Source organism: Anomaloglossus baeobatrachus, chromosome 12 (genome assembly GCF_048569485.1).
Source record: "Anomaloglossus baeobatrachus isolate aAnoBae1 chromosome 12, aAnoBae1.hap1, whole genome shotgun sequence".
NCBI classification, from domain to species: domain Eukaryota; kingdom Metazoa; phylum Chordata; class Amphibia; order Anura; family Aromobatidae; genus Anomaloglossus; species Anomaloglossus baeobatrachus.
The window spans coordinates 9,933,074-9,960,391 of NC_134364.1; the positions used below are offsets into that span (position 1 = coordinate 9,933,074).

The window sequence follows — 27,318 nt, forward strand, 5'->3', positions numbered from 1 at the left end:
AGTTAGCGCAATTCTAATGCTCCAGAGCTGCACTCACTATTCTGCTGGTGCAGTCGCTGTGTACATACATTACATTACTGATCCTGAGTTACCTCCTGTATTATACTCCAGAGCTGCAGTCACTATTCTGCTGGTGCAGTCACTGTGTACATACATTACATTACTGATCCTGAGTTACCTCCTGTATTATACTCCAGAGCTGCACTCACTATTCTGCTGGTGCAGTCGCTGTGTACATACATTACATTACTGATCCTGAGTTACCTCCTGTATTATACTCCAGAGCTGCAGTCACTATTCTGCTGGTGCAGTCACTGTGTACATACATTACATTACTGATCCTGAGTTACCTCCTGTATTATACTCCAGAGCTGCACTCACTATTCTGCTGTAAGAGCAGTAAGTAGAGTGAGCAGTCAGATGTCGGTGTTGTGCACAGGTCCGGTACATTTCCGCCCGGTGAAGCTTTCCCCTTTATTTCTTCTCCCCCCGGCGATTCTTCATCTCTCAGGATTTGCTGTATTTGGCTGGCAGTCAATGCTGGCGCTGATACACTGTAACAGACCCTCAGCAGTGTGATTCCCTCCATTCTTTTGTTGAGGATAAGAATTGAGTAACCAAAAATACTTAATTCAGCCATTTCATAGACTCAGGTATATAGTTTAGTAGATGTACACTAACACACATATTTATGAATGCTTTTGTTTCTTACTAACACGTATATATGTTACATATTTAGTGACTTTCCTTAACACAGTATATATCAGTATATGTAACTTAAAAATGGCTGCCACATCCTATCTACACCCAAGATGATGAACAAAGGAGAATTCCTAAAGTTTAGACTAATCCAGCAGAGACTATGCAAATTCCTATACGTCCTGAGTCCGGCCGGCGATACTTGATTGGACCATACTTTGTCTACACCCCTTACTTCTCCTGAACTGTATAAAGTTTCAAACAATAAAGAGAGCCAGTTGCTCATCGTCTGTCATGGAGAAGGTTCATAACTGATACAGTGTCCGTTGTTTACTTCTCGAAGTGCACTCATGACATTATAATTTGGAACAGCAGTCAGATCCCGAGAGACCGCTTGAGTCTCATCCTCAACAGCTGGCGCCCAACGTGGGGCTACCGTAAGAAATATTGGCTGAATTTCTCTCTCAGATACAGGAGGCCATTTCCCAGTACCCGGGGGTCCCCCCGACAAAGAGCTGATCACTCTCAAAAATCACAGGTGAGCTTCATATACATTGTATGTGACGATTTGCCTGTGAGTCGGGGATTTTTTGGTGAAAAAGTTTGGCCTTTGATCTGGGAGGGAAATTGACGCTGCAGACCTCAGCTGGGTGTAGGTCGTTAATGATCTGGCTGCTAGTACTGCTGGAGGTTGTTACGCAGCTGCTAGAAGGATCAGAAGGAGGGAGGGGGCTGTAAATTCTTCGCTCTGACTTAGTTCTCAAAGAGTTAATTACTTGTGACTGTTGAAATCAGTGGCAGCAAGGAGGGGGGTTAGCAGTTACCCAGGCTACTTGAGTTAGGCACAGAGAGAGGGGGGGGGGGTCAGAACCCAGGGACACCGCTGCAATCTTTACACTGAGAATGAACAAGAAGGGGGCAATCACCCACTGCTGCAGTCCTTATATAGAGAGAAAGTAGTTGGCTTATACGTTTTCAGTATTTTAAAATTGTGAGTTTATTTTTGGAACAGAGAGATAAGGGAACTGGCGTTTCCCCCTGTGTTTGTATCACATCTATTGCCGTGTTTATAGCCAGAGAAATAGGAACACATGGAGAACGGTATATAAGTATCCATGTGTTGGACGCGAGAATTGTGTCCTCTTTACATGGCAAGGAGGGGGAGGGGTTCAGGTGGATTATAGTGTTTGAATCAGCGTATTCCCCTGAGTATTAACTCATGCACTGCTGTGTAAGAAGCCGGAAATAGGGACGTATGAGGAACAGTATATTGTATTCATACGTTGGACGTCGTAAGTGTGTCCTTATTACACAGCAGGGGAGGTGGGAAAAGGGCTCAGATTGGAACCGGCGGTCCAATTAGAGCACTATATATACTCTGTTCCAGAAAAAAAAATCGGCTTTTTCTGCAGGAGCCGAGGACGCTGTCACTCCAGTCAGTAGAAAATTGAAGAAAGTATATGTTGTATAACTGTGTTGACAGATGGTCCAAAAAGATGGACATGGGTAATGTAAAGAATCTATGATGAGATTGTGAAGTTATCACTCCTTAGTTCAGTTTCAAAGAAACTCCTAACAGGATCCTTCTACCAAAGAAAAGATGGGGAAGAAACTGGCAGCATAGCCCCCATTCGCGAGCTGGAATGCACACTGCCTGCACATCTGGAAATGGGGGCTAGATAGCTCCGGAGAAATAGTAGAAAGAAAAAAAAAACTGACAGAGTGTTAAATGTACATGTAATTGTGCTAGGTTTTCTATCTTCAGAGCACGTTATGATAATTAGGAGATTTTGGGGGATTCTTTTAGCCTAGTGAGAATATTGAGAGTTTACAAGTATAAACTTTATTATGTTGAATCCCTTGTTCTGCATAGGAATCATGCATGTAGGTGTTTATAGAATTGTAGCCAATAGCAGAGCGCATAAATGCATAATAATGTAGACACGCCCCGTATACACCCTGCTTGGTCCGGCCCCTCTCGGTGGTTCTTTGTCCAAAGCTCGCAACCCATCCCCTTTAAACTTTTTTTCTTTTTTTTAGGGGGGAGAGGTGTTTTCTAGTATATACATAAAACATTTAAATAGTATATTTGCTTTCTCAGCTATCCAATAAATGTAAGTCAGAGACAAATAAGTGAATCTTTTAAAGAATTGGTAAATAGAAAGAAGTAACTGTCCACATAAAATCAATTGGTATTCTAAAAGTCCAGCAGCATTATATTTTACAATAGAATAGAGGTAGGTAAATACATATTTTTGTACTGTATTAGCTAATCTAAAAAATCTTAGAAGACTTACCCCAATGATGTCAGAAGGTATCATATCCATTTGTAGAAAGAAAAAAGAAAAATATATAATGCATCCAGCGGAGATGTGTATTGTGGAGAGTAAGAGGTTTCAAAGCTGTCTTCTTTAAAATCAGAGGAAGATGAGTTTTTTTCCACCCCCTTTCTCTCTGGCTTCTACTAAAAGAGAATGGAATGTCGCCACTCCCAGCTAGAGGATATCCATTAACCCTTTAAGTTCAGGATTTCACATTTTTAGTTTCCTGCTCATACCTGAATGATTAAATTAATTTTGTAGGGAAAATTAGATTTCATGAGATATGCGAATTAGTTTCTGTGTTGTTTTGTTTTTTAATGGCGATTTATTCGAATATATTTTTATTTTTGTGACTCTGTATACAGACTCTACTCCCTTTTCGGTTTTTACGATTCTTTCTAAACAATTTATATTTTTGCAGGTTAGCCGCCCAGTCACTGCTGTCATCTAACCATGTTATCAAAGGTTTTCTTTTCTTTATGGATACAGTATATACGAACTGTGTTGTCTATTGTAAGGTTTTAAAATTCCCCAGCAATGTATATTGTTGTAAGATATACGTTATTTTAAGTGTTTGTCCAATTTTAGTTTCTAGTATGTAGCTAATTTATTACCTGCTATCTTATTTTTTCTTTTAGGGAATACCAACATAAAAACTCTGAATGTTGCCATATTGGTAAACAAAAACAAAAAAGAAAAGTGGGGAAGAAGTTATTTATTATATTCTCCAACAATAGAGGGCGCAGCAGGCATATTAGATAGGCTTTGAAGCTGGCCTTTCCCTTGCAACAGTTATGTTTACTAGACTACTATGAAGCATGACTGGTATAAGAATAATCTAATATATATTTTTTAATCTAATGTATATTTTTTTTAGTTTTTTGTTTTCATAGACGGAACAAGATGCTGGTTGATTCTACACTGGATATGCTACAGTTTACACAACATGAGGTAATCAAAATTTGAACCACTCCCTCCCCTCCTATCGGTGCAGGAGGCAGGGACGTATTAATGTCCTCTCTAGATGGGTACGGCAGAGTGGGTAAGATGATTAGAGGTGTTTGTAGGTTGTAGATTTTTTCCTGTTGTCAAATGAGCTAAGGTATGCTGAAGAGAAAGTCTAGATCTAAACTGATTGAATCGGATGGAGATCCTCGCACAGGTGCAGCTGACCAAGGAGCAGTGAACGGGCCTAGAGTTGAAGAGTCCTTTACCAATACAGACCAGTACTATACCTCGGTGACACCTGTCACGTCAGTGACTTCTGTCACTCCTTGTGTTCTTAAATCCCAACAGGAACAAGCGATTCAACAAGGAATGGAGTGTGACATGCAGGGAGCCAGCTGACTGAGGAAGGTCTGTGGATAAAGGGTGGTAAGCTTTCTCCGCTATGAGAGCTCTTCTCAATGATGGCCCAGGTAACATTTGTGAAAGACAATTGTCAGTGTGTGCTTTGGTGACACCGGGGTTCAGTACTCAAGTGGACAGACTCACCCAGTCTTGTAAGACATGTGCCTAAAACGAAATGAGAAAAAACCGTAAAGAATCTGCAGAAACACCCTGCACCTGCTCTACCCATTTTTAGAGACTGCAAACTGATTATAGAAGTATATCATGAGCACGTTGTATGCAAGTCTGTGCGTGTTGTGTAGATTTCTTTCCAGGTTTGGTCATAGGCATTCTAGTGCAGAAAACGATATTATTGCTGAGAAGCACATGATGGTGGTATGTAAAAAAAAATAAATGGGTTTACAAAAAACGTGTATATTTTATAGAAAAGTGGAAACTGGCAAATTGTGAACAAAATGTATGTTTTGTTTTCTTTTCGTAATAAACAGGTCTTTATGTAAGTTATTTTTTGGTTTAGCACAGGCATGTATATTTTTATATAATTGATTAAATAGTGTGATAAACAGGTGTATTTTCCAATTCCAGATTTTAAATCAGAGCTAGTAGCATATGGTCTCCAGTCAGGAGACTGATTGATTCTAAAGGACAAGCGAGAAAGAACCATGAGTCAACACTAGATGAGCCGATCCAACCGCAGAAACATCTATGGATCCACACCTCGCATTGCAGAAGGGTCGATCAACCAGAGCTGCACTGAGCGTTCTGCTCATATTTATCCTTTTCAAAAACCTGTACAGTCTCAGACCACCATTGCCAAAACAGTTAGAAGAGAGGACTTAGAGAACCTTGAGACATGGGAAAGTCCAACTACAAAGGGTGAGGACTCGCCTAGGGGTCCTTGGTCTCAAACCGGTGAAGAAAACCCTTTCCCTTCTCCACCCATGCCTCAACGTTCAGTTAGGCAGGTTTTTCCAACAGATCTTTCTACCTCTCTTTCTAAGGGAATACAGTACCGTTAGAATTCAGAAATGGCAGAAATAAGTCTTTAGGGGGGACTGTTGAGGATAAGAATTGAGTAACCAAAAATACTTAATTCAGCCATTTCATAGACTCAGGTATATACAGTTAGGTCCAGAAATATTTGGACAGTGACACAAGTTTTGTTATTTTAGCTGTTTACAAAAACATGTTCAGAAATACAATTATATATATATAATATGGGCTGAAAGTGCACACTCCCAGCTGCAATATGAGAGTTTTCACATCCAAATCGGAGAAAGGGTTTAGGAATCATAGCTCTGTAATGCATAGCCTCCTCTTTTTAAAGGGACCAAAAGTAATTGGACAAGGGACTCTAAGGGCTGAAATTAACTCTGAAGGCGTCTCTCTCGTTAACCTGTAATCAATGAAGTAGTTAAAAGGTCTGGGGTTGATTACAGGTGTGTGGTTTTGCATTTGGAAGCTGTTGCTGTGACCAGACAACATGCGGTCTAAGGAACTCTCAATTGAAGTGAAGCAGAACATCCTGAGGCTGAAAAAAAAAAAAATCCATCAGAGAGATAGCAGACATGCTTGGAGTAGCAAAATCAACAGTCGGGTACATTCTGAGAAAAAAGGAATTGACTGGTGAGCTTGGGAACTCAAAAAGGCCTGAGCGTCCACGGATGACAACAGTGGTGGATGATCGCCGCATACTTTCTTTGGTGAAGAAGAACCCGTTCACAACATCAACTGAAGTCCAGAACACTCTCAGTGAAGTAGGTGTATCTGTCTCTAAGTCACCAGTAAAGAGAAGACTCCATGAAAGTAAATACAAAGGGTTCACATCTAGATGCAAACCATTCATCAATTCCAAAAATAGACAGGCCAGAGTTACATTTGCTGAAAAACACCTCATGAAGCCAGCTCAGTTCTGGAAAAGTATTCTATGGACAGATGAGACAAAGATCAACCTGTACCAGAATGATGGGAAGAAACAAGTTTGGAGAAGAAAGGGAACGGCACATGATCCAAGGCACACCACATCCTCTGTAAAACATGGTGGAGGCAACGTGATGGCATGGGCATGCATGGCTTTCAATGGCACTGGGTCACTTGTGTTTATTGATGACATAACAGCAGACAAGAGTAGCCGGATGAATTCTGAAGTGTACCGGGATATACTTTCAGCCCAGATTCAGCCAAATGCCGCAAAGTTGATCGGACGGCGCTACAAAATACAGATGGACAATGACCCCAACCATACAGCCAAAACTACCCAGGAGTTCATGAGTGCAAAAAAGTGGAACATTCTGCAATGGCCAAGTCAATCACCAGATCTTAACCCAATTGAGCATGCATTTCACTTGCTCAAATCCAGACTTAAGACGGAAAGACCCACAAACAAGCAAGACCTGAAGGCTGCGGCTGTAAAGGCCTGGCAAAGCATTAAGAAGGAGGAAACCCAGCGTTTGGTGATGTCCATGGGTTCCAGACTTAAGGCAGTGATTGCCTCCAAAGGATTCGCAACAAAATATTGAAAATAAAAATATTTTGTTTGGGTTTGGTTTATTTGTCCAATTACTTTTGACCTCCTAAAATGTGGAGTGTTCGTAAAGAAATGTGTCCAATTCCTACAATTTCTATCAGATATTTTTGTTCAAACCTTCAAATTAAACGTTACAATCTGCACTTGAATTCTGTTGTAGAGGTTTCATTTCAAATCCAATGTGGTGGCATGCAGAGCCCAACTCGCCAAAATTGTGTCACTGTCCAAATATTTCTGGACCTAACTGCAGTTTAGTAGATGCAAACTAAAGCACATATTTATGAATGCTTTTATTTCTTACTAACACGTATATATGTTGCATATTTAGTGACTTTCCTTAACACAGTATATACCAGCACATGTAACTTAAAGATGGCTGCCATATCCTGTCTACACCCAAGATGATGAATGTGGAGACACGGGGCTCAGTGGGTGCTCTCGTCCACTAAAACCCGCCGCCTTTAGAAAGACAGCGTGGCTCAGGGCTCATCCCAACTGAACGCCGCCCTCCTTAACCGTGGGCGTAACACTACTCGGACAACACAGGGTGAGGGAACCACAATAATTAGACTTTATTGGATCCCCAAACAATTAACGGCACATAACACGTAACCAGCAAAACACACAAATGTAACAGGCAACAGAGTCTCACCCTTCCGCTGGCTCACCAGGGATTTAGAATGTCCATGCCTCAGAGGTTCCAGGGCTATTTACTCCAATCCAGCAGCACCCCGCTTTTGGCGGGCACCCACCGAGAAAGGAATAATGCCAGATTTAGGAAGCTGTCTGAGGTCTGCAAAGTCTGTAACAGGTGACTGAACTGTCCCAACCTGAGTGTCCTCCTTAGGTAGTCCTGGTATGATGTTACAATCCTGGCAGCCAGAGTCGAAATCCCTAGGCTGTGGATATAGTCTCCAACCGGAACCGAAATACCTAGATTAAAGCCACAGGGTATCCTGATCCTCTAGTCAGCTCCTAAGAGCTTAGACTGGATCCATCAGCATCCATCAACAACCACTGGTGGCTTAAAGAAATCCCTTTTATAGCCACAGCCTTCCACTTGGATACACTGCATTCTCATCAATTGGTTGGACAATATCGCCTCTCCCATTGGATGAATCTCAAGGTGTGGGGAGGCTGTTCACAAGTCTCACATCAACCTCTCCCTGGTCCTTTCCCGAAATAACTGGTGTGGGGACGGTGTCCATAAGCTCCACATCAGCCTTGCTCTGGTCAGTCTCCACAATGACCGCTATGGGGAGGCTGTTCACAAGTTCCACATCGATCACTTCCTGGTTAGTTCCCAAAATAACAGGGGTGGGGATGCTGTTCATAAGCTCCACATCAGCCTTGCTCTGGTCAGTCTCCACAATGACCGGTATGGAGAGTCTGTTCACAATCCCCACATCGATCACTACCTGGTTGGTCCCCAAAATACCAGGTGTGGGGAAGCTGTCCACAAGCTCCACCTCGACCTCTCCCTGGTCAGTCCTTAGGTCCAACTGCACACATGCCAGAGGGATGTCTGAGCGCTGGCCTTCAGCCAGGGAGATGGATAATTGGGAATCTGGTAAAGGGTCTTCTGGGGAAACAATAACTGGGCTTACCAGGGTAATGGAGAAACCAGTGTCTCGTAGTCCCTGGCTCTTGACCGGCTGAGCTGGCAGATGGACTCCAAGCATGCGGCCTCGGTTTTGGAGACAATTGGAGACAATTGGAGACCACATGGCGCCCACATGTATAACAGCGCCATAGATTGGGCAAGTCACAGGCCCTGTTTGTAGTCCTTTGTTTTGGTGCAGCTTCTGCTGGGTAGCGGGACCATCCTTCTCGAGCAGCTGGTGTTAGCAGTACGGCAGCTGGAATGCCATAAACATATTCCAGAACCCAAGCCCTCTCTTCTCTTGAGGATCTAGGCCCCAATGCATCCAACAACGCTGTGGCTTGGGCCATTTTGGACCAAGTTGATTCTCGATTGTCACTAGATCCATGATGTGGCACATAGTTTAAATCCTCTGGGTCTATATCGGCAGGATCCTCATCGTCCTCTGCATCATTCTGGGCATCCCAACGGACTAATTTCTGGATCAAGTCCGACCGAGTGTCAGCGTTCCAGTAGATAATCTTTCGCCTCAAATGATGTCTACAGAAAGACTGAGGGTATACATGTAGTCTGGAAGTCACCGACTAGACAATGGCTACTAAGGTAATTACATTAGCAATACACAACTACAATACAATGATTACTGGAAGAGTCTGGAGAAACAATAGCTAAGCAAACATGACTTAGCACACATAAGAACAATAGTCTGGCTGAATGTTAAGAAACGTTAACCCATAAGAGGCATTGGGTGTCCATGTCGTCACATTCCTCCCCCTTCTTAATATTAGCCAGACATTATAGGCTTCCGATCATCCTTCTCCTCTTGACGGCATTGTCCTTTTTAATGGTTAAGTCAGCAACAGAGGCTTGCATCTATACACCTCCCTCTGATTACCTCCCCCAAGTTGAGCAGCCATATTGCCGGCAAGCACTAAGGTGGGGTCCATGAGTTGGGCTTGCATACATTTCTTACTATCTTTCCCCAGTCAATAGCCACAGTGTGGTTAGGCTTACTCACGGTTCTTGGCTCAGAAGTGGATGCTGGAGACTGGGAATGTGAATTATCCTTGGAAAAGATGTTAGAAAGATCCACATCAGGGTCCTGCTTGGCTTGGAGGTGGGTGATGGCTGCTTCAAACTGGCTGGATAGTCCTTGTCCTAGGTAATTTTCCAAAATGACTGGTGTGAGCAGGTAATTTACAAGCCCCACTTTCACTTCCCTCTGAGTGGTATCCAAAACAACAGGCTTGGTGGGGCCATCTATGAACCCCACTTCAACTTCCTCCTGGCTAGTCCCCGAAACAACAGGTCTGGGGAGGCTGTTCATAAGCTCCACATCAGCCGTGCTCTGATTAGTCTCCACAATGACAGGTGTGGGGAGGCTGTTCACAAGTCTCACATCAACCTCTCCCTGGTCCTTTCCCGAAATAACTGGTGTGGGGACGGTGTCCATAAGCTCCACATCAGCCTTGCTCTGGTCAGTCTCCACAATGACCGCTATGGGGAGGCTGTTCACAAGTTCCACATCGATCACTTCCTGGTTAGTTCCCAAAATAACAGGGGTGGGGAAGCTGTTCATAAGCTCCACATCAGCCTTGCTCTGGTCAGTCTCCACAATGACCGGTATGGAGAGTCTGTTCACAATCCCCACATCGATCACTACCTGGTTGGTCCCCAAAATACCAGGTGTGGGGAAGCTGTCCACAAGCTCCACCTCGACCTCTCCCTGGTCAGTCCTTAGGTCCAACTGCACACATGCCAGAGGGATGTCTGAGCGCTGGCCTTCAGCCAGGGAGATGGATAATTGGGAATCTGGTAAAGGGTCTTCTGGGGAAACAATAACTGGGCTTACCAGGGTAATGGAGAAACCAGTGTCTCGTAGTCCCTGGCTCTTGACCGGCTGAGCTGGCAGATGGACTCCAAGCATGCGGCCTCGGTTTTGGAGACAATTGGAGACAATTGGAGACCACATGGCGCCCACATGTATAACAGCGCCATAGATTGGGCAAGTCACAGGCCCTGTTTGTAGTCCTTTGTTTTGGTGCAGCTTCTGCTGGGTAGCGGGACCATCCTTCTCGAGCAGCTGGTGTTAGCAGTACGGCAGCTGGAATGCCATAAACATATTCCAGAACCCAAGCCCTCTCTTCTCTTGAGGATCTAGGCCCCAATGCATCCAACAACGCTGTGGCTTGGGCCATTTTGGACCAAGTTGATTCTCGATTGTCACTAGATCCATGATGTGGCACATAGTTTAAATCCTCTGGGTCTATATCGGCGGGATCCTCATCGTCCTCTGCATCATTCTGGGCATCCCAACGGACTAATTTCTGGATCAAGTCCGACCGAGTGTCAGCGTTCCAGTAGATAATCTTTCGCCTCAAATGATGTCTACAGAAAGACTGAGGGTATACATGTAGTCTGGAAGTCACCGACTAGACAATGGCTACTAAGGTAATTACATTAGCAATACACAACTACAATACAATGATTACTGGAAGAGTCTGGAGAAACAATAGCTAAGCAAACATGACTTAGCACACATAAAAACAATACGTCTGGCTGAATGTTAAGAAACGTTAACCCATAAGAGGCATTGGGTGTCCATGTCGTCACAATGAACAAAGGAGAATTCCTAAAGTTTGGACAGACTAATCCAGCAGAGACTATGCAAATTCCTATACGTCCTGAGTCCAGCCGGCGATACTTGATTGGACTATACTTTGTCTACACCCCTTACTTCTCCTGAACTGTATAAAGTTTCAAACAATAAAGAGAGCCAGTTGCTCAGCGTCTGTCATGGAGAAGGTCCATAACTTATATAGTGTCCGTTGTTTACTTCTCGAAGTGCACTCATGACATTATAATTTGGAACAGCAGTCAGATCCCGAGAGACCGCTTGAGTCTCATCCTCAACACTTTCCCATTACTCGCAGCCCAAAAAAGACAACATCAGGACAAATATAGATTTTTTTTATTTTTTATACAATCTGGAGACCTGCAGCGACTGCAGAAGGGCATTATTATACACACGGGGGGGGGGGGGGGATAACAGATACAAAGGCTGGGACTAGTCCTCCAGTAACAGGTCCAGCTCCTCCAGGGGCAGCCGCACCCTCAGCTCCTTCTCGGTCATCAGATCGATGATTTCTTGCAGCCGATCTGGGAAATATTCTACCGCATCCAAATACAAGACCTGAAGAGGAGAGGAGAGAGTTACTGGAGACACAACAAAAACGCTGCAGGGACCCCAAAAATACAGGACGCCGAGAACAGCGCACCCATCAACAAAACAGGACAGTTTGCATCCATAAAGTGTGCTGCGGAGACAAGAACTAGGGGTTCAGGTGTGTGGAGTTATGGGGTCAACAGTTACTCACCTTCGCCCAGGGACAACTCTGTATGGCCTTATAGAAAAGCCCCCGACCTCTGTCCATCTGCCCCTGAGAGACCTGCAATACAACAAAAAGGTCAGCAAATCATGACCACCAGCAGAATAGTGACTGCAGCTCTGGAGTATAATACAGGCGGTAACTCAGGATCAGTAATGTAATGTATGTACACAGTGACTGCAGCAGCAGAATAGTGAGTGCAGCTCTGGAGCATAATGCAGGAGGTAACTCAGGATCAGTAATGTAATGTATGTACACAGTGACTGCACCAGCAGAATAGTGAGTGCAGCTCTGGAGTATAATACAGGAGGTAACTAAGGATCAGTAATGTAATGTATGTACACAGTGACTGCACCAGCAGAATAGTGAGTGCAGCTCTGGAGTATAATACAGGAGGTAACTCAGGATCAGTAATGTAATGCATGTACACCATGACTGCACCAGCAGAATAGTGAGTGCAGCTCTGGAGTATAATACAGGAGGTAACTCAGGATCAGTAATGTAATGTATGTACACAGTGACTGCACCAGCAGAATAGTGAGTGCAGCTCTGGAGTATAATACAGGAGGTAACTCAGGATCAGTAATGTAATGTATGTACACAGTGACTGCACCAGCAGAATAGTGAGTGCAGCTCTGGAGTATAATACAGGAGGTAACTCAGGATCAGTAATGTAATGTATGTACACAGTGACTGCACCAGCAGAATAGTGAGTGCAGCTCTGGAGTATAATACAGGAGGTAACTAAGGATCAGTAATGTAATGTATGTACACAGTGACTGCACCAGCAGAATAGTGAGTGCAGCTCTGGAGTATAATACAGGAGGCAACTCAGGATCAGTAATGTAATGTATGTACACAGTGACTGCACCAGCAGAATAGTGAGTGCAGCTCAGGAGTATAATACAGGAGGTAACTCAGGATCAGTAATTTATGTACACAGTGACTGCACCAGCAGAATAGTGAGTGCAGCTCTGGAGTATACCACCTGTCACACTGTATATGAATACATGGAGGACTTGCTCACTGTGAAGTGTAGATACATCCTCCAGAGCAGCAGACTTCGGGCCCCCTGCTCTGTGCTCAGTCCGCGCTCATACAATGCTTGGATGCGATTGGACAGGCCGGTTTCGGGCAGGACGGTGTACACGTCTCCGGATTCTCCTCTGTAATACACATTGCATCACTTTTTTATAGAGGGTTTTATCACCACATTCAGACACGGCGGCATCTTGTGAAAGACATCCCGAGCCTGAACTCATCCCGGAGAAAATATTCATTATAGACGATCCCCGAGAGCTAAACCCTCCGCAGCAGGAGCCTCTGTCCAGTGCTGGCAGGTTGTTACAATGTATCAGTGCAGGTGAAGTGTCAGTCTTCAGTGCTGCTTCTTAGCTCACAGGAGAATGTCTCCAGGAAACAATTGTAACAAAATCTCAGCTGTAAGAACTATTGGTTTAGGAATCTGTGAGTGAATGAACCTTCCCATTCACTGACAGCAAGCAGAGATCTTGATAACGGTGTGGAAGTGAAACATAAAGGTATTAGAAAGCTGCAGGTCTTTTCCCTCTTCATCCCCTCAGTAATCGGCAGTACCTCTGCACAGATCCCGCTAACTTTTCTCTTCTATATAGCGGCGGTACCTCTGCACAGATCCCACCAGCTTTTCCCTTCTATATAGCGGTGGTACCCCTGCACAGATCCCACCAGCTTTTCCCTTCTATATAGCGGTGGTACCCCTGCACAGATCCCACCAGCTTTTCTCTTCTATATAGCGGCGGTACCTCTGCACAGATCCCACTAGCTTTTCCCTTCTATATAGCGGTGGTACCCCTGCACAGATCCCACCAGCTTTTCCCTTCTATATAGCGGTGGTACCCCTGCACAGATCCCACTAGCTTTTCCCTTCTATATAGCGGTGGTACCCCTGCACAGATCCCACCAGCTTTTCCCTTCTATATAGCGGTGGTACCCCTGCACAGATCCCACCAGCTTTTCCCTTCTATATAGCGGTGGTACCCCTGCACAGATCCCACCAGCTTTTCTCTTCTATATAGCGGCGGTACCTCTGCACAGATCCCACTAGCTTTTCCCTTCTATATAGCGGCGGTACCTCTGCACAGATCCCGCTAGCTTTTCTCTTCTATATAGCGGCGGTACCTCTGCACAGATCCCGCTAGCTTTTCTCTTCTATATAGCGGTGGTACCTCTGCACAGATCCCGCTAGCTTTTCTCTTCTATATAGCGGCGGTACCTCTGCACAGATCCCACTAGCTTTTCCCTTCTATATAGCGGCGGTACCTCTGCACAGATCCCGCTAGCTTTTCTCTTCTATATAGCGGCAGTACCTCTGCACAGATCCCGCTAGCTTTTCTCTTCTATATAGCGGTGGTACCTCTGCACAGATCCCACCAGCTTTTCTCTTCTATATAGCGGCGGTACCTCTGCACAGATCCCGCTAGCTTTTCTCTTCTATATAGCGGCGGTACCTCTGCACAGATTCCACCAGCTTTTCTCTTCTATATAGCGGTGGTACCTCTGCACAGATCCCACTAGCTTTTCTCTTCTATATAGCGGCGGTACCTCTGCACAGGCTCCACCAGCTTTTCCCTTCTATATAGCGGTGGTACCTCTGCACAGATCCCGCTAGCTTTTCTCTTCTATATAGCGGCGGTACCTCTGCACAGATTCCGCTAGCTTTTCTCTTCTATATAGCGGCGATACCTCTGCACAGACTCCACCAGCTTTTCCCTTCTATATAGCGGTGGTACCCCTGCACAGATCCCACCAGCTTTTCCCTTCTATATAGCGGTGGTACCCCTGCACAGATCCCACCAGCTTTTCTCTTCTATATAGCGGCGGTACCTCTGCACAGATCCCACTAGCTTTTCCCTTCTATATAGCGGTGGTACCCCTGCACAGATCCCACCAGCTTTTCCCTTCTATATAGCGGTGGTACCCCTGCACAGATCCCACCAGCTTTTCTCTTCTATATAGCGGCGGTACCTCTGCACAGATCCCGCTAACTTTTCTCTTCTATATAGCGGCGGTACCTCTGCACAGATCCCACCAGCTTTTCCCTTCTATATAGCGGTGGTACCCCTGCACAGATCCCACCAGCTTTTCCCTTCTATATAGCGGTGGTACCCCTGCACAGATCCCACCAGCTTTTCTCTTCTATATAGCGGCAGTACCTCTGCACAGATCCCGCTAACTTTTCTCTTCTATATAGCGGCGGTACCTCTGCACAGATCCCACCAGCTTTTCCCTTCTATATAGCGGTGGTACCCCTGCACAGATCCCACCAGCTTTTCCCTTCTATATAGCGGTGGTACCCCTGCACAGATCCCACCAGCTTTTCTCTTCTATATAGCGGCGGTACCTCTGCACAGATCCCACTAGCTTTTCCCTTCTATATAGCGGTGGTACCCCTGCACAGATCCCACCAGCTTTTCCCTTCTATATAGCGGTGGTACCCCTGCACAGATCCCACTAGCTTTTCCCTTCTATATAGCGGTGGTACCCCTGCACAGATCCCACCAGCTTTTCCCTTCTATATAGCGGTGGTACCCCTGCACAGATCCCACCAGCTTTTCCCTTCTATATAGCGGTGGTACCCCTGCACAGACTCCACCAGCTTTTCTCTTCTATATAGCGGTGGTACCTCTGCACAGACTCCACCAGCTTTTCTCTTCTATATAGCGGCGGTACCTCTGCACAGATCCCACCAGCTTTTCTCTTCTATATAGCGGTGGTACCCCTGCACAGATCCCACCAGCTTTTCCCTTCTATATAGCGGTAGTACCCCTGCACAGATCCCGCTAGCTTTTCTCTTCTATATAGCGGTGGTACCTCTGCACAGATCCCACCAGCTTTCTCTTCTATATAGCGGCGGTACCTCTGCACAGATTCCACCAGCTTTTCTCTTCTATATAGCGGTGGTACCTCTGCACAGATCCCACCAGCTTTTCTCTTCTATATAGCGGCGATACCTCTGCACAGGCTCCACCAGCTTTTCTCTTCTATATAGCGGTGGTACTTCTGCACAGATCCCACCAGCTTTTCTCTTCTATATAGCGGCGGTACCTCTGCACAGATCCCACCAGCTTTTCTCTTCTATATAGCGGTGGTACCTCTGCACAGGCTCCACCAGCTTTTCTCTTCTATATAGCGGCGGTACCTCTGCACAGGCTCCACCAGCTTTTCTCTTCTATATAGCGGCGGTACCTCTGCACAGATCCCGCTAGCTTTTCTCTTCTATATAGCGGTGGTACCTCTGCACAGATCCCGCTAGCTTTTCTCTTCTATATAGCGGCGGTACCTCTGCACAGATCCCGCTAGCTTTTTTCTTCTATATAGCGGTGGTACCTCTGCACAGATCCCACCAGCTTTTCTCTTCTATATAGCGGCGGTACCTCTGCACAGATCCCGCTAGCTTTTCTCTTCTATATAGCGGCGGTACCTCTGCACAGATTCCACCAGCTTTTCTCTTCTATATAGCGGTGGTACCTCTGCACAGATCCCACTAGCTTTTCTCTTCTATATAGCGGCGATACCTCTGCACAGACTCCACCAGCTTTTCCCTTCTATATAGCGGTGGTACCTCTGCACAGACTCCACCAGCTTTTCTCTTCTATATAGCGGTGGTACCTCTGCACAGACTCCACCAGCTTTTCTCTTCTATATAGCGGCGGTACCTCTGCACAGATCCCACCAGCTTTTCTCTTCTATATAGCGGTGGTACCCCTGCACAGATCCCACCAGCTTTTCCCTTCTATATAGCGGTAGTACCCCTGCACAGATCCCGCTAGCTTTTCTCTTCTATATAGCGGTGGTACCTCTGCACAGATCCCACCAGCTTTCTCTTCTATATAGCGGCGGTACCTCTGCACAGATTCCACCAGCTTTTCTCTTCTATATAGCGGTGGTACCTCTGCACAGATCCCACCAGCTTTTCTCTTCTATATAGCGGCGGTACCTCTGCACAGATCCCACCAGCTTTTCTCTTCTATATAGCGGCGGTACCTCTGCACAGATCCCACCAGCTTTTCTCTTCTATATAGCGGCGGTACCTCTGCACAGGCTCCACCAGCTTTTCTCTTCTATATAGCGGCGGTACCTCTGCACAGATCTCACCAGCTTTTCTCTTCTATATAGCGGCGGTACCTCTGCACAGATCCCGCTAGCATTTCTCTTCTATATAGCGGCGGTACCTCTGCACAGGCTCCACCAGCTTTTCTCTTCTATATATCGGCGGTACCTCTGCACAGGCTCCACCAGCTTTTCCCTTCTATATAGCGGTGGTACCCCTGCACAGATCCCGCTAGCTTTTCTCTTCTATATATCGGCGGTACCTCTGCACAGATCCCGCTAGCATTTCTCTTCTATATAGCGGTGGTACCTCTGCACAGATCCCGCTAGCTTTTCTCTTCTATATAGTGGTGGTACCTCTGCACAGGCTCCACCAGCTTTTCTCTTCTATATATCGGCGGTACCTCTGCACAGGCTCCACCAGCTTTTCCCTTCTATATAGCGGTGGTACCCCTGCACAGATCCCGCTAGCTTTTCTCTTCTATATATCGGCGGTACCTCTGCACAGATCCCGCTAGCTTTTCTCTTCTATATAGCGGTGGTACCCCTGCACAGATCCCGCTAGCTTTTCTCTTCTATATAGCGGCGGTACCTCTGCACAGGCTCCACCAGCTTTTCTCTTCTATATAGCGGTGGTACCTCTGCACAGATCTCACCAGCTTTTCTCTTCTATATAGCGGCGATACCTCTGCACAGATCCCGTTAGCTTTTCCCTTCTATATAGCGGCGGTACCTCTGCACAGATCCCGTTAGCTTTTCCCTTCTATATAGCGGCGGTACCTCTGCACAGACTCCACCAGCTTTTCTCTTCTATATAGCGGTGGTACCCCTGCACAGATCCCACCAGCTTTTCTCTTCTATATAGCGGCGGTACCTCTGCACAGATCCCGCTAGCTTTTCTCTTCTATATAGCGACGGTACCTCTGCACAGGCTCCACCAGCTTTTCTCTTCTATATAGCGGTGGTACCCCTGCACAGATCCCACTAGCTTTTCTCTTCTATATAGCGGCGGTACCTCTGCACAGACTCCACTAGCTTTTCTCTTCTATATAGCGGCGGTACCTCTGCACAGGCTCCACTAGCTTTTCTCTTCTATATAGCGGCGGTACCTCTGCACAGATCCCGCTAGCTTTTCTCTTCTATATAGCGACGGTACCTCTGCACAGATTCCGCTAGCTTTTTCCTTCCCTCCTCCGCTCGGATGGCGTACAGATACGGCTCCAGCGCGTGTGTCGCCCTCCGGACGCCGTCAATGAACCTCCGGGCCTTCCTGCAGTCTAGAGAGCGGCCCTCCGCCTGGATGTAGGACGTCCACAGGGCGACGTTATGGGGGAACAAGCGCAGAGCGGACATTAGCGCCTCCGTGAGAGGGGCCCGGGGGTAGACGCTGACCCTCATGTGGTACTTCAGTAAGTTTGTGTGCATCATGGTGAGCGCCTGCCGGGGGCCCCAGGAACCCGGTGCTTCCTCGCCTTCTCCAGCAGGGGGGGCCAGCGAGGCAGAGACCTGACGAAACACTGCGACCGCAGAGTCTATCCCTGCAGTGAGATACTGGAAGAGCGCGAAGCAGCCGGTGACGGCCACCAGCGCGGGGTCCTCCGAGTCCTCCAGCGCGGGGCCCTTCAGCGCGGCATTTGCCGAGTCCTCCAGCGCTCGCTCATACACTTTCCTTGCCTTTAATATGCTGACGGCAGGAGCCGGCTCTTTAAATGGCCCATAGGGGGAGCCGTCAGCGAGGCTGGTAAGGATGTGGACGGCCCGGGAGCCCGGCGCTGCCGCCATCTCCGCTTCCAGCTCCGCGTACAGCAGGCAGAGGCCCCGCAACGCAGGGTCCTTTAACCCTCGGCTGCCTGCCAGTCCAATCGCGACATCGAACACCTTCCTGGCCTCGTCCGTGTTCCCCAGCAGCCACTCCAGCCGCGCGTACTCCCTCCATAGTGCCAGGCTGCTGCGGTTCGCCGGCTCTTTCAGGAGCCCTTTCGCCAGACGTTTGCTCCTTTTTCCTTGGATTTTCAGCTTTTTCTTATTTTTTATCTGGAGGCAACGAACAACCTGAAAACGGGAAAGAAAAGACACCGTCAGGTCACCCGGCGGAAACCGCGCAGACAGACGGCGCAGGATAGACTGGGGCAGAGGCGGGGGGTGCGACTGAAAACGTGTCAACGGCAAGGTGGATCTGAGGGCGGGCAGCGCTGTGTCGGCTCCGCACCGTCTGCTCCCAGCCTTCTCATCGGTTAATGACCTGCTACACAGCTGCAGAGCTCGTTACAGTGTATCAGCGCTCTGTCCTACAGCTGCAGAGCTCGTTACAGTGTATCAGCGCTCTGTCCTACAGCTGCAGAGCTTGTTACAGTGTATCAGCGCTCTGTCCTACAGCTGCAGAGCTTGTTACAGTGTATCAGCGCTCTGTCCTACAGCTGCAGAGCTCGTTACAGTGTATCAGCGCTCTGTCCTACAGCTGCAGAGCTCGTTACAGTGTATCAGCACTCTGTCCTACAGCTGCAGAGCTCGTTACAGTGTATCAGCGCTCTGTCCTACAGCTGCAGAGCTTGTTACAGTGTATCAGCGCTCTGTCCTACAGCTGCAGAGCTTGTTACAGTGTATCAGCGCTCTGTCCTACAGCTGCAGAGCTCGTTACAGTGTATCAGCGCTCTGTCCTACAGCTGCAGAGCTTGTTACAGTGTATCAGCGCTCTGTCCTACAGCTGCAGGGCTCGTTACAGTGTATCAGCGCTCTGTCCTACAGCTGCAGAGCTCGTTACAGTGTGAAAACAAGGAGAACAAGGAGTTTTTGAAGGTGCAAATTTAAAAGGTAATTTTTATTAGAACAAATATATTAAAACTTTAGAATTATACATTATTCCATACGACACAGTTCTAGTACACAGTGACAATAAATACGATTGGTACAAAAAAGTTGTACAATGGATACACAGGTGAGTGTGAACCTGGAGAGCACCCTTGGACAGATGACCTAGAGGGTAAAGGCCGAATCAACGGCTAAACAAATGAATAAAGGTCAAAAAACTGCAAGACTGGGTGCCCGGTCCACAGAAACCTGCGGATATATTACAGTGTATCAGCGCTCTGTCCTACAGCTGCAGAGCTCGTTACAGTGTATGAGCGCTCTGTCCTACAGCTGCAGAGCTCGTTACAGTGTATCAGCACTCTGTCCTACAGCTGCAGAGCTCGTTACAGTGTATCAGCGCTCTGTCCTACAGCTGCAGAGCTCGTTACAGTGTATCAGCACTCTGTCCTACAGCTGCAGAGCTCGTTACAGTGTATCAGCGCTCTGTCCTACAGCTGCAGAGCTCGTTACAGTGTATGAGCGCTCTGTCCTACAGCTGCAGGGCTCGTTACAGTGTATCAGCGCTCTGTCCTACAGCTGCAGAGCTCGTTACAGTGTATGAGCGCTCTGTCCTACAGCTGCAGGGCTCGTTACAGTGTATCAGCGCTCTGTCCTACAGCTGCAGAGCTCGTTACAGTGTATCAGCGCTCTGTCCTACAGCTGCAGAGCTCGTTACAGTGTATCAGCGCTCTGTCCTACAGCTGCAGAGCTCGTTACAGTGTATCAGCGCTCTTTTCTACAGCTGCAGAGCTCGTTACATTAGTATGTGTGACAACCACCCATCTTTCCCATGACCTGCCTTTCTTTGTGTATCATCTTGCCTTCTATGCATTGTTATGTGTCTAACTGACCACTCCATGAACCCCCCATTTTCCCCTTTCTTTATGACCTCCCTGTTATCTGTGCCTATGTTCTCCTATAGCTGGGGTCAGCTGTGATTTAAGCAATCAGGATGAGCACCTGCCCCTCCCTTCTGTGATCCACCTGAATGCTTTCTAAAGTGGGCTTTACACGCTGCGATATTGGTACCGATATCGCTAGTGTGGGTACCCGCCCCATCTGTTGTGCGACACGGGCAAATTGCTGCCTGTGCCGCACAACATCGCCCAGACTCGTCACACGTTCTTACCTGCCCGGCGACGTCGCTGTGACCGGCGAACCGCCTCCTTTCTAAGGCTATGTGCGCACTAGAAATGTGAAGTTTCTCAAGAAAATTTCTTGAAAAACTTCTGGTAGTGAAAGATTTCCGGACCTCCGGAAAAAATCTGCACCAAATCCGCATGCGGATTTGGCGCGGATTTGCCGCAATTTTCCCGCGGGTGGTTCCCTGCGGATTTTGCAGGCTGTACTGCCGAAATCTGCAGGGTACCTGCGGAAAAGAATTGACATGCTCATTTTCTCAAGAAATTCTTCTCAAGGAAATTTCTTGAGAAAAATCCGCAGCGTGCGCACAGATATTTTTTTTTCTCATAGAATTTGCTGGGAAATGTCTGCACAAAGATTGCAGACATTTCTCAAGAAATTTCCGCAGAAAATCCGCGGGTAAAACGCACTAGTGCGCACAGAGCCTAAGGGGGCGGTTCGTTCAGTGTCACAGCGACGTCACTAAGAGTCACTGAACCGCCGCCCAATAGAAGCGGAGGGGCGGAGATGAGCGGGACGTAACATCCCACCCACCTCCTTCCTTCCGCATAGCGGCCGGCGGCAGGTAGAGAGAGCTTCCTCGTTCCTGCGGTGTCACACGGAGCGATGTGTGCTGCCGCAGGAGCGAGGAACAACCTCGTTACTGCTGCAGCACCGATATTAGAGAATGGACCCCAATGTCACCGATGAGCGATTTTTGCATGTTTTTGCAACGATGCAAAATCGCTCATCGGTGTCACACGCAACGGCATCGCTAATGCGGCCGGATGTGCGTCACCAATTCCGTGACCCCAACGACTCCGCATTAGCGATGTCGCAGCGTGTAAAGCGGCCTTAACACTATATATGTGGTTCACATATTGTCGGCTTAGACATTGTCGGCGTGTGGATCTATAAGTGTGCAGAAAAATGAATTAGCCCGGAAGGTAACTGGATACATAGTCACAGTAAACAAGGTTTGTGTTTCTCTTCACTTTCACCCCAATCATACTTCACTTTGTACTTTCCCCTCTGATCCCTAAACCCAGTAATGAACTACTCATCTCTCCCTCCATCCTCCCCACCCATCTCTCCCTCCATCCTCCCCACCCATCTCTCCCTCCATCCTCCCCACCCATCTCTCCCTCCATCCACCCCACCCATCTCTCCCTCCATCCTCCCCACCCATCTCTCCCTCCATCCACCCCACCCATCTCTCCCTCCATCCACCCCACCCATCTCTCCCTCCATCCTCCCCACCCATCTCTCCCTCCATCCACCCCACCCATCTCTCCCTCCATCCACCCCACCCATCTCTCCCTCCATCCTCCCCACCCATCTCTCCCTCCATCCACCCCACCCATCTCTCCCTCCATCCACCCCACCCATCTCTCCCTCCATCCTCCCCACCCATCTCTCCCTCCATCCTCCCCACCCATCTCTCCCTCTATCCTCTCCACCCATCTCTCCCTCTATCCTCTCCACCCATCTCTCCCTCCATCCTCCCCACCCATCTCTCCCTCCATCCTCCCCACCCATCTCTCCCTCCATCCTCCCCACCCATCTCTCCCTCCATCCTCCCCACCCATCTCTCCCTCCATCCACCCCACCCATCTCTCCCTCCATCCTCCCCACCCATCTCTCCCTCCATCCACCCCACCCATCTCTCCCTCCATCCACCCCACCCATCTCTCCCTCCATCCTCCCCACCCATCTCTCCCTCCATCCACCCCACCCATCTCTCCCTCCATCCTCCCCACCCATCTCTCCCTCCATCCACCCCACCCATCTCTCCCTCCATCCACCCCACCCATCTCTCCCTCCATCCTCCCCACCCATCTCTCCCTCCATCCACCCCACCCATCTCTCCCTCCATCCACCCCACCCATCTCTCCCTCCATCCTCCCCACCCATCTCTCCCTCCATCCTCCCCACCCATCTCTCCCTCTATCCTCTCCACCCATCTCTCCCTCTATCCTCTCCACCCATCTCTCCCTCCATCCTCCCCACCCATCTCTCCCTCCATCCTCCCCACCCATCTCTCCCTCCATCCTCCCCACCCATCTCTCCCTCCATCCTCCCCACCCATCTCTCCCTCCATCCACCCCACCCATCTCTCCCTCCATCCACCCCACCCATCTCTCCCTCCATCCTCCCCACCCATCTCTCCCTCCATCCTCCCCACCCATCTCTTCCTCCATCCTCCCCACCTATCTCTCCCTCCCTCCATCCTCCCCACCCATCTCACCCTCCATCCTCCCCACCCATCTCACCCTCTCCTCAGATCTGTTCCTCCACATTACATCCTGTCTCTCCTGCTCTCGCCTACTAACACTCTCTCTGCTTCTCCTCACTGCTGGAGATATCTCTCCTAATCCTGGCCCTCCTCACCACATCCCCACTGTCACCTCTAACTGCCATCCATAACCTATCATAAATAACCGTAACCCTTCTAATCTTATACCCATCTACCCAGCCCCGGCACCCCCAGTCCCACTAACAGGAGCCCTATGGAACGCTCGCTCTGTCTGCAACAAACTATCCTACATCCATGATCTTTTCATCACTAACAAACTTTCCTTCCTTGGCATCACTGAAACCTGGCTCACCCCCTCTGACGCTGCCTCTCCTGGCTCACCCCCTCTGACACTGCCTCTCCTGGCTCACCCCCTCTGACACTGCCTCTCCCGGCTCACCCCCTTTGACACTGCCTCTCCCGGCTCACCCCCTTTGACACTGCCTCTCCCGGCGCACCCCCTTTGACACTGCCTCTCCCGGCTCACCCCCTCTGACACTGCCTCTCCTGGCTCACCCCCTCTGACACTGCCTCTCCCGGCTCACCCCCTCTGACACTGCCTCTCCTGGCTCACCCCCTCTGACCCTGCCTCTCCTGGCTCACCCCCTCTGACACTGCCTCTCCTGGCTCACCCCCTCTGACCCTGCCTCTCCTGGCTCACCCCCTCTGACCCTGCCTCTCCTGGCTCACCCCCTCTGACCCTGCCTCTCCTGGCTCACCCCCTCTGACCCTGCCTCTCCTGGCTCACCCCCTCTGACCCTGCCTCTCCTGGCTCACCCCCTCTGACCCTGCCTCTCCTGGCTCACCCCCTCTGACCCTACCTCTCCTGGCTCACCCCCTCTGACCCTGCCTCTCCTGGCTCACCCCCTCTGACCCTGCCTCTCCTGGCTCACCCCCTCTGACCCTGCCTCTCCTGGCTCACCCCCTCTGACCCTGCCTCTCCTGGCTCACCCCCTCTGACCCTGCCTCTCCTGGCTCACCCCCTCTGACCCTGCCTCTCCTGGCTCACCCCCTCTGACCCTGCCTCTCCTGGCTCACCCCCTCTGACCCTGCCTCTCCTGGCTCACCCCCTCTGACCCTACCTCTCCTGGCTCACCCCCTCTGACCCTGCCTCTCCTGGCTCACCCCCTCTGACCCTGCCTCTCCTGGCTCACCCCCTCTGACACCGCCTCTCCTGCTGCACTTTCTTATGGTGGTCTCCATCTGTCTCACACCCCCCGCCCCAGTAACAAGCATGGTGGAGGAGTTAGTTTGCTCCTGTCCGACCAATGCTCCTTTACACAAATTCCACTACCACCCTCAGTTACTCTCCCCTCTTTTGAGGTGCACTCCGTACGTATCTACGCCCCTTCCAACCTCCAACCGACTGTCATTTATCGCCCCCCAGGACCAGCCACTGCCTTTTTTGACCATTTCACCACATGGCTACTACACTTCCTTTCCACCGACATCCCCACCATCATCATGGGCGATTTTAACATCCCCATTAACACTTCCCACTCATCTGTCTCTAAACTTTTAACACTCACTTCCTCCTTCGGCCTCACCCAATGGTCTTCTGCAGCTACTCACAAAGATGGCCACATGCTGGACCTCATCTTCACTCGCCTCTGTTCCCTATATATCCTCTCTAATTCACCTCTCCCCCTGTCTTGACCACAACCTACCCACATTCTTTTCCCTCTCTTCTCCAAATACACAACCCCCCTCCACAATCTTTCACACCCTCGCAGAAATATCAAACACATTGATTTACACTCACTTTCTCAGTCCCTTCTGCCTCTCACAGATATTGCATTTCTACACGATGCAGATGCTGCTGCCACTTTATACAACACTACAATCTCTGCAGCTCTCAAATCAGCTGCCCCCTCACACACACCAAAACCCGCACAATGAACAGGCAACCCTGGCACACGAGTCAGACTAAAGAATAGACACGGGTTTCCAGAATTGCTGAGCGCAGATGGAAGAAGTCTCATTCCACTGAGCACTTCAATGCATACAAACAGGCCCTCAAAACTTTAAAGTCCACACTCACTGCTGCAAAACAGACCTACTTCTCATCCCTCATATCCTCTCTCTCTCACAACCCTAAACAGCTATTCAACACTTTCAACTCTCTCCTCCGTCCCCCGGCACCACCTCCCTCTCCTCTCCTCCGTCCTCCAGCACCACCTCCCTCTCCTCTCCTCCGTCCCCCAGCACCACCTCCCTCTCCTCTCCTCCGTCCTCCAGCACCACCTCCCTCTCCTCTCCTCCAGCACCACCTCCCTCTCCTCTCCTCCGTCCTCCAGCACCACCTCCCTCTCCTCCGTCCCCCAGCACCACCTCCCTCTCCTCTCCTCCGTCCTCCAGCACCACCTCCCTCTCCTCTCCTCCGTCCTCCAGCACCACCTCCCTCTCCTCTAGCACCACCTCCCTCTCCTCTCCTCCGTCCTCCAGCACCACCTCCCTCTCCTCTCCTCCGTCCTCCAGCACCACCTCCCTCTCCTCTGTCCTCCAGCACCACCTCCCTCTCCTCTCCTCCGTCCTCCAGCACCACCTCCCTCTCCTCTGTCCCCCAGCACCGCCTCCCTCTCCTCTCCTCCGTCCTCCAGCACCACCTCCCTCTCCTCTCCTCCGTCCTCCAGCACCACCTCCTTCTCCTCTCCTCCGTCCTCCAGCACCACCTCCCTCTCCTCTCCTCCGTCCTCCAGCACCACCTCCCTCTCCTCTCCTCCGTCCTCCAGCACCACCTCCCTCTCCTCTGTCCTCCAGCACCACCTCCCTCTCCTCTCCTCCGTCCTCCAGCACCACCTCCCTCTCCTCTCCTCCGTCCTCCAGCACCACCTCCCTCTCCTCTGTCCCCCAGCACCGCCTCCCTCTCCTCTCCTCTCCTCCGTCCTCCAGCACCACCTCCCTCTCCTCTCCTCCGTCCTCCAGCACCACCTCCTTCTCCTCTCCTCCGTCCTCCAGCACCACCTCCCTCTCCTCTCCTCCGTCCTCCAGCACCACCTCCCTCTCCTCTCCTCCGTCCTCCAGCACCACCTCCCTCTCCTCTGTCCTCCAGCACCACCTCCCTCTCCTCTCCTCCGTCCTCCAGCACCACCTCCCTCTCCTCCGTCCTCCAGCACCACCTCCCTCTCCTCTGTCCCCCAGCACCGCCTCCCTCTCCTCTCCTCTCCTCCGTCCTCCAGCACCACCTCCCTCTCCTCTCCTCCGTCCTCCAGCACCACCTCCTTCTCCTCTCCTCCGTCCTCCAGCACCACCTCCCTCTCCTCTCCTCTGTCCTCCAGCACCACCTCCCTCTCCTCTCCTCCGTCCTCCAGCACCACCTCCCTCTCCTCTCCTCCGTCCTCCAGCACCACCTCCCTCTCCTCTGTCCCCCAGCACCGCCTCCCTCTCCTCTCCTCTCCTCCGTCCTCCAGCACCACCTCCCTCTCCTCTCCTCCGTCCTCCAGCACCACCTCCTTCTCCTCTCCTCCGTCCTCCAGCACCACCTCCCTCTCCTCTCCTCCGTCCTCCAGCACCACCTCCTTCTCCTCTCCTCCGTCCTCCAGCACCACCTCCCTCTCCTCTCCTCCGTCCTCCAGCACCACCTCCCTCTCCTCTCCTCCGTCCTCCAGCACCACCTCCCTCTCCTCTGTCCTCCAGCACCACCTCCCTCTCCTCTCCTCCGTCCTCCAGCACCACCTCCCTCTCCTCTCCTCCGTCCTCCAGCACCACCTCCCTCTCCTCTGTCCCCCAGCACCGCCTCCCTCTCCTCTCCTCTCCTCCGTCCTCCAGCACCACCTCCCTCTCCTCTCCTCCGTCCTCCAGCACCACCTCCTTCTCCTCTCCTCCGTCCTCCAGCACCACCTCCCTCTCCTCTCCTCCGTCCTCCAGCACCACCTCCCTCTCCTCTCCTCCGTCCTCCAGCACCACCTCCCTCTCCTCTGTCCTCCAGCACCACCTCCCTCTCCTCTCCTCCGTCCTCCAGCACCACCTCCCTCTCCTCTCCTCCGTCCTCCAGCACCACCTCCCTCTCCTCTGTCCCCCAGCACCGCCTCCCTCTCCTCTCCTCTCCTCCGTCCTCCAGCACCACCTCCCTC

General features: G+C 49.9%; 1 protein-coding gene across 1 annotated transcript in view; it reads right to left on the reverse strand.

Annotated features, from left to right (window-relative positions):
- Positions 1 to 11,453: 11,453 nt before the first annotated feature.
- The window catches only part of NRDE2 (NRDE-2, necessary for RNA interference, domain containing), a 56,911-nt gene continuing 41,046 nt past the window's right edge, over positions 11,454 to 27,318 (reverse strand). The window contains exons 11-14 of the mRNA XM_075329551.1: positions 18,137 to 19,032; positions 12,917 to 13,055; positions 11,878 to 11,949; positions 11,454 to 11,693 (exon numbers count right to left, since the gene is read on the reverse strand). Of these exons, the coding sequence (XP_075185666.1) occupies positions 11,568 to 11,693; positions 11,878 to 11,949; positions 12,917 to 13,055; positions 18,137 to 19,032 (1,233 nt within the window). The 3' untranslated portion in view covers positions 11,454 to 11,567. The remainder of the gene's footprint in view (positions 11,694 to 11,877; positions 11,950 to 12,916; positions 13,056 to 18,136; positions 19,033 to 27,318) is intronic.